We start from the raw sequence: 8,370 nt of genomic DNA, 5'->3' as shown, positions 1-8,370 counted from the left end.
ATCACTTACACTGGTTTAAATAGTATGTTTTATGATATTTATCACTTTATACTAGTTTCTAACCTTTCTTTTATCATATATATACTCTGTCTTTAAAATATTGATTAAATTTCGCAACTTTTTTTTTTTTCTGTATGGTATAATTTTAACTTATCCTATTTCTTAACAGAGCTAACTCTATTCAATAAAATATGACAACATAAAAAGCTGCAGAGTCTTCAAAGCGCATGTGACCATGAAGCCTGAAATATCACATTTAATTTGTATAGGATCACAATGAGATCAAACATAAGAGTTTTCTGTCAGTCCAAAAGATTTTAGCATGCAAAAACAGGCAAGTAATAGAAGAAAAGAAGAAATGACTATCATTTAAACCAAATTCAATCTATGATAGTCTTATGGATCTTGAAAAATCCTCAACAGGCACTATCTAGAACAAATTCAAGATGTTGAGACGCAGAACCGGGCACAAAGAGTTCTGACAAATGGTTAAAATGTAAAGCTTTCGAATTGCAATTCTGCTTTTGATCACCAAAGCATGTTATGTTTTTTCAACTTACAGTTACAGCACATGTGGAAGCTGTTTATGCTTGCCCCGATAATAGATAAAAGAAAATTAGACCCCTAGTTATGACAAATTATTATAATAGGATATGTACATCAAAATAAAGACTAGACAAGAAAAATGGTATATTATCAGAAATAATTATCTGCATTCACAGATTAAACATTTATCTTAAACAAAGACTTGAACCTAAACTATTCACGGAAATTATGTGCTCGTCTATAGTACAGTTTGATTAAATATCTAACTTCTCAAATATAATCTAATTATTCAATACATGAACAAGACAGTTATTTTTCCATGAAATGATACTTTGCAACAATGACAAGATCCAACATTAAAACATAGACTATATAGAGACGGACTCTGACAAGAGTAACTTCATTTCCATAAGTCCGGGGATAGGCCATTGAAAGTTTGTGTCAAAAATAATAAAATAAAAGGCAGTTATACTATATCTATGGAACAATTATGATTTTAGATGTGGCAGTTATTTTTGGTAACAATAGGCAGTTATTTTCTCAGACAGGGGTAGACACAAAGCATATCACCACATGATATTTCTACTAAGCATGTTTTAAATAGTAAATTATCGTAACAAATCTTGATTTCACAGGCACGAGCTACATACATACATATACATACACATACATACATACATATATATATATATATATATATATATGTGTGTGTGTGTGTGTGTGTGTGAACACACATGAATATAATAGGAAATAGTAGAAATAGAAAATAATTATAAACTTTATATAAAATTACTGAACAAGGTCAATCTAAAGTGAGGAGCAGGGGGGAAATAATGACGGTTGAAAGTACTTAAGTACATACTATCTTGCGCTGAAAATTGGTTCCGCATCAGGTGATGGTTGTGTCCTTCGAGTGTATTTGAGTAGCAAACCTTCTGAAGAAAGACCTGGTATCTTCAGATCTCTGAAACATCTCAAAATAGGTTAACTCAAAGGCAAGATATGACACATTTTAAGGTAAAAAAAAATTATGGCATGTTCACCTGACATATGGCTGCAGATCTTTCCATTCCCATTTTGTCCTCTCTCTGAAAAGAATGGCAAAACGCTCAGCCGGAGTTGAAGGCAAAGATGCAACGCTGAAGGCACGAACCCATGTCTCAACTCCAACTCTCTCTATTAATACCTCTCCTTCCACAAGATCAACAGTGGGCTGCATTCCATCTGGAACCTTCTGCCTCCATTCATCCAAGAAACTCTCTAACTTCCTTTTACCCCCTTTCAGGATTTCTCTTGCAAAATGTATACATACTCGCTTCTCGTCCAATTTCCAGGCACAGCCAGGCATGCCTTCATTTACTTTGGTGCCATATGTACGCAAACAATGCCTTGCTAGCACCCCAGGAAATCCATCTGATACCAGTGTACTGACAACTTCATCTTCGTTTAAAGCATTGAGTGACCAATCATTTATCACCGAATTTTTCAAAAGCATTCCAAGAATCATGTCCATGTAACTCCCATCTACTAATCTCCAATATCCATTAATCTCCACTGCAGAAAGAGCCTGCAGTCCAGACCTTAACTCCTCATCACTAGCTTGGATATTGTCTACAAGATCATTCCAGCTATATAATCCTATTGTAGATTCCTGGTTGTCTTCTAAATTTTCCATATCATATTCATCAAAATTGTAAGTCTTTTCTAATAGAAAAGACTTAAGTTTATCAAGTCTGGGGGCTGCCTCGACAAGCTCAATATTACCAGATACAACTTTGATTACAGGTGCAACAACTTTCTCTTCTTCCTTATTACTATCATTGTTTTGTGGATTTTCACAAAATTCTGAATGATTCGCTGGTGGTATAAGCAGAACCGAATTGGAAGTTCCAACAAACTTCATAGCATATGTTTTGGATTGAGTACAAAGAACTGCATCTTCATCAGGCTGTCCTCTCAAGACCACCCTGAAATAGAACAAAAATCGTATTAAAGCTAAACAAGTACAAGTTGGGAAAGCTGAGGGCAGGGAAAGAGTTACAGGCAACTGATTTTCAGTTAATGAATACCTTTCATGCAGAACATCTGGGAGAAGTTTCTCATCAAGCTCTAGAAGGATGAGGTCATCATGAGGTCCAAAAAGTGGGTGATATTTAACAGCAATAGATGAACCAGGAACTACGTGTTTAAGAGCTTCTGCTCCTCTTGAACCTGGCTGTGGCGATTCCATTACTCCCTCTCACTAAGTACAAAGTATTGGTTAAGGAAAAACATGAAGATTTCTTCACATACTACTCTATATTGACATAAGTTAAGGAAAGAAAGGCACAAGTTTTCATCTATAGCATAGTATAGTATGGGCCGTGCTATTCAGCAAGAATACAATGAGCATGAATCATACGAAACAAAACGTGTCTTGCAGAGATATTTTTAAACAAAATTGATTATTAAAAATTTAAAGAATTATAGTTTCCTTAAATACAAATCACCCTTGGTCTGCATTGCAGAAATATTAATTCGCAAAGTTTACCAATTCCCTTGAGTATAGAGGCTTGGTTCCTTCATTTCTAGATGCATCTAACAACTTTACAGAAACACTGCATAGTTATAATGCATAGAAATCTATGAATTTCTGTTTTCAAAGTGTATATAAATATATCATTGATATTAAAATCAAAATAATGACTTAAACATGTCTTTAGACTTTGCATTTGAATCCTGTAGTTTAAAAAAAGTTTTAGAGTCTCTCTTTTCAAACACCGTTTCTAGATAAACAAAGTCAAAATGAATATATGTTGAAAATAAAACAAACAAATAGTAGGATGTTCAATGATAAGAATTCAAAATCAAAGAAGGTATACAAATTATATAAGTGAAATCCTTAACCCCAATTGGGCAAAGGGACTAAATAAGAATTTTTCAAATTACAGGACTAAAATATATCAATTTTAAATACAAAAAAAAAAAACTCTCTCAACATATTCAAACCTTAATAGTTTGTCTTGGCTGTAAAAAATGAAGTTTTTCGGAAGAAAATCATCAGAAACTCAAACGACAAAAATTAATACTATTAAAGGGGTAGCAAAACCATCACTCAAACTCTCCCCGCAACAACAAAAAATCAGTCTCCTTTGTCCACATCATCAACAGATTCCTCTTTTATTTTTTCGGTACTAAAATTTGAAACACTCGACTTCTAAATCCAAAAGAATTAGAACTATTACAGTGTTATTCTTTCAGTTACACAATAAATTACCACATGAATATATGTAATGCTATCAGTCTTGAGGGATAAAAAATATTTTACAAAAAAAAAAATCAATTTGAATAAATAAATGAACAATTGAATCAAATTTGAGGAAATATATGTGTGTGTATCTAATGTAGAGTTATTGATAATGGACTTATTTTAGTCCAGCTCGTGTATAGCTTATATGTATATGGGTGGTTTAGGGGCCTCCACAAAGAGGTGTTGGATTCAAAACTTCGTGTGGTATGGTGATGGAAACATAAAAAATTCTTGTTAATATGAGCTTAAAATCAAAATATTGACATAAGTAAGTCTTTAGTTTTTCAATTTGAGTTAAGATTGGTTTTGGTCCTTTAGATTTAAAGTTGTTTTGTTTCAGTCCAGCAGTTTGAAAATATATGTGTGTGTATCTAATGTCAAAATGAATACACTGAAAAGAAAACTAGTATATAGTAGGATGCTCAGTGATAAGAATAAAAAATCAGAGAAGGTTATCTTATATAAACTAACTTTAATTGTCTGCCTTATAAGTGAAATCCTCAACAGTAATCAGGACAAATGGTCTAAATAAACAATGTTAAAATTACAGGCGCTGAAATAAATCCATTTCAAATATGAGAGACGAAAAACAAACTTAGTCAAACAGATTTAAATCTCAATGGTTTATCTGGGCTTTAACCATTGAAGATTATCAGAAGAAAATCACCAGAAACTCAAATGAGAAAAATGAATTAGATAAGGTATAGCATAACCATCCCACCAGTCTCCTTTGTCCACATCATCAACAAATTCCTATTTTATTTTTTTTCAGCAGTAAAATTTGAAACACTGGACCTCTAAATCCAACAGAATTAGAACTATTGCAGTGTTATTCCTTCAATTACTCTAATCCGTGCACGTTTATTAGTAACATTTTAAAATTACTTGACAGCACAGCATAGCAATAATCAAGCACAGAAACATGCGATAAATATAAGCGTTCCTTCAAATATCTCAAATTGAAGTACAAGGATGCGTACATGTATGCGTGTTGGAGGAAAAAGAGAAGAAAAAAATAAGAACCTGAGATTAAGAAACGAGATTAGGTTGAGGAACTTCTGTTAACGGCGAATTCGAACGGAGAAGAAGAAAACCCTTCTCAGCTAAAGGAAGTGTGTGTGATTTTCTAAACGCGCCACTTTCCCTCTCGAGATATTTCGCTTTCAAAATCATATATAATTTTGGAAATTTAAATCATATTTCCAAAATCTTTTAAAAATGATAACTCTGTAAACTAAAAAGGGCTATTTCAGAATCAAATAACTATTGAAATATTAAAGGGACAAAACGATACTCTTAAACTCTGAGATTACGAAAGTTTCTTCCAAATTTGATGAATAAAAATAATTTTAAAATTTGAAGGATTGAATAGATCACTTTTAAATTTAAGAAACTAAAACATCACTTTTAAATTTAAATAACTAAAACAAGTCTTTTAAATTTGAAAGATTATAAATTTGCTTTTAAAATTGAGATATTGAAAAAACAACTTTTAAATATGAAAAACTGAAATACTAATTTCGCTTATCGTTTTGCAAATTATTTGTTATTGTTTTGCTTGTGTAGCAAAGGCATATGCAATGAGATTCCTTGAGCTATTTTACGACAAATTGGTCTTTGAGTGTAAAATCCAGTTTTAGTGACTTTCGCTACGAGGTTGAAAAATTCATTAGGTTGAATGATTTCATATTGTGGTGATAAAAAGTGCATGTTCTTTTGTTCATAATGTAATTGTTTTTAACCTTGGTGATAAAGTGTCTAGGCAATTTTTGAAAGAGAAGATAACATTGTAATTGTGGGTAAAGGTTGAGAGGTTGTCTATGACAAAATTTTTTACTTACCATTTGCATTTAAAGCAAATGTTTTATTTCTAATGAAAAGATAATTGACGAACATATAAATGAATTCAACAAGTAACAAGTTGATTTTTATCCTAAAGAATATCGACTTTCATATTGATAATGAAGATGAAATATAGTTGTTATGTTATTATCTTAAGATGCATGATCATGTGAAGGAAATCCTCTTGTGTGGAAGATAGAATCTTTCTATCAAGGAGGTTAAGGCTAAGTTGAATAGTGAATTTGATGCAAAGGATCTTGGAGTTGCTATGAAGATTATGGGTATTAAGATCATCAAATGACATGATGTGAAGCATTTGTATGTGTCTTAAAAGATACCTTCAAAAAAATTCTTCACAAGTAAGGGACGACAAACTTAAGTTGTGTGTTCACACCTCTTGATTCTTACTATAAGTTAATTAATGAACAACTTTCTAAGATGGTGAATGAACATAATTACGGGGATGGTATTTCGTACGTAAACATTATTTGTTTTATAATGTCTGCAATAGTTTGCACTTATCCTGGCATAGTCAATGTTGCGAGTGTTGTTACCAACTTCATTGGATTGAATGATTTCATATTGTAGTGGTAAAAGGTGTGTTCTCTTGTTCATAAAGATACTGTTCTTAACCTTGGTGACAAGGTGTGTAGGAAATTCTCAAAGGAGAAGACTACAATGTGATTGTGGACAAAGGTTGAGAACATGTACATGACAAAGTCTTTGATTGACCATTTGCATCTAAAGCAAACATTTTACTCATAATACAAAGGAAATTGGCAAACATATAAATGAATTCGAAAAGTTTATTCTTAACCTGAAGAATATCGACTTTTATATTAATAATAAAGATGAAATATAGTCATTGTTGTGTTATTATCCTAAGACGCATGATCATGTCAAGGAAACCCTACTATATGGAAGCGAGACTCTCTCTCTTAAGAAGGTTAAGGCTAAGTTGAATAACGAATTTGATGCAAAGGATCTTGTAGCTTATAGGAATATTATGTGTATTAAAATCATCAAATGACATGATGTGAAGTATTTGAATGTGTCTTAAGAGATACCTCAAAAAAATTCTTGACAGGTAAGGGATGACAAACTTGAATCTTGTATCCACACCTCTTGCTTCTTACTATAAGTTGATTGATTAACAATTTTCTAAAATGGTGAATGAACATAGTTATATGGATGGTATTCCATATGCAAGCATTCTTTGTTTTATAATGTATGCAATGGTTAGCACTTGTCCTGGCATAGCCAACATTGTGAGTGTTGTTACTAGGTTCATGTCAAATCCTGGATAAGTTTTCCTAGATATATTAGATCATTAGATATCTTAGATAGATATATCATCCTTTATCTTGAGTTTTTTGTTATTATTCCTTACTTGTAATTTAGGCTTAACCCATATTTCTTCTATTATAAATAAAGTACCCTATATGTATATTCAACATAAGTGAAATTAATCTCATACATAGTTTTTACTATATTGAACAATCTCTCTAGCAAGTTCTTGAGTGGATTCTTTGTCATATAAAATAATCTTTTTAAAGGTTTTTTGTTTAAGTGAGAGTTAAATAAACTAGAAAAAATGCTCCCATAGAGGATTATGTTGACTCAAATTATGTTGGATGTTTGCACACTAAAAAATCTCTCACGAGTTATTTATTTATTGCATATGGTACAATAATAAGTTGGAAGACTAGTCTACAAAAAAGTAATGGCTTTGTTAACCACTGAAACAAAGTACTTTGCCATGACAAAGCATGAAGAAAGTATCACTTCTAAGAGGTCTAGCCAGAAGGCTAAAGGTGTAGGACCATGTTGTCACTATTTATTATGACTATAACAACATTCTACAATTATTAGAGTAGTTCTGTGTCATTGTGAATTGTGTGTTGGGTATGTGATGCTTGGATTAATGGTTACAATAGATTAGAGGTTTATCAAGTTCAACATATAATTGTGTTGTTTTCCCTTGTGCATATCAATAGGAATTGCAGCTTTGTAGTTGCAGAGTGCATCTATAGCGCAACAACTCCATGCCGCCTTACAACAGATGGAGACAACGAACTTAACAATTGATCTCAATAGCAACATATTGTTGCTCTACAATAGTTGGACGCTAACATGGCTATAGTTGGGGCTTGTCAACCCTAAAACTCACAAGACAAGTCAAATTAGTGGATGGAGAATTTGAAAAGGGTGTTTAATGCTAAAAGATGCTTTAAGGAGAACCAATTAGCTTATTTTGTGTATATGCAATTAGGTGAAGCTGAACATTAGTGGGCAAGCATGAGCTTATAATGGAAGAATAGGGAGAGGATATTTCTTTAGAGATTTTCAAGAAGAAGTGTTTGGAGGAATATTTCCAGTAAGTGTTAGATACTCTAAGGATGTGGATTTCCTATAATTGACACAAGGAGAGATGATTGTGGCAGAATATGCAAAAAAGTTTAAACATCTAACATATTTCTATAATTTGCCCATAAATGAAGAATGGATGTGTAATAAATTTAAGAATAGGCTTAAGTCAGCAACCAAGAATGCGGTGATACATCTCTCTATTAAAGAATTCCTAACTTTAATAGAGAAAGCACAAATTATAGAAAAGCTGAAGGCAGAAGATAAGGTGCATAAGACTCCAATCGGAGGATCATCTAGGAGTAAGCCTAATCATGAAGAGAAGA

General features: G+C 32.3%; 1 protein-coding gene across 2 annotated transcripts; it reads right to left on the bottom strand.

Moving 5' to 3' along the window:
• Window positions 1-33: 33 nt before the first annotated feature.
• Window positions 34-5,010, bottom strand: LOC106761250 (sister chromatid cohesion protein DCC1). 2 transcript variants are annotated; one of them, XM_022781484.1, is made up of 5 exons: window positions 4,859-5,010; window positions 2,616-2,788; window positions 1,590-2,513; window positions 1,409-1,510; window positions 34-242 (listed from the first exon to the last, which is right to left on the bottom strand). In XM_022781484.1, coding segments are annotated over exons 2-5 (1,188 nt in total). In that variant the 5' UTR covers window positions 2,777-2,788; window positions 4,859-5,010; the 3' UTR covers window positions 34-241. The 2 variants fall into 2 exon arrangements, with proteins under 2 accessions (XP_022637205.1, XP_014500267.1); XM_014644781.2 differs by lacking the exon at window positions 34-242 and having other exon boundaries at window positions 1,298-1,510; window positions 4,859-5,008.
• Window positions 5,011-8,370: the final 3,360 nt, after the last annotated feature.

The sequence above is a fragment of the Vigna radiata genome, chromosome 5, assembly GCF_000741045.1.
Source record: "Vigna radiata var. radiata cultivar VC1973A chromosome 5, Vradiata_ver6, whole genome shotgun sequence".
NCBI lineage: Eukaryota > Viridiplantae > Streptophyta > Magnoliopsida > Fabales > Fabaceae > Vigna > Vigna radiata.
This window is presented reverse-complemented; position numbering and strand designations above follow the sequence as displayed.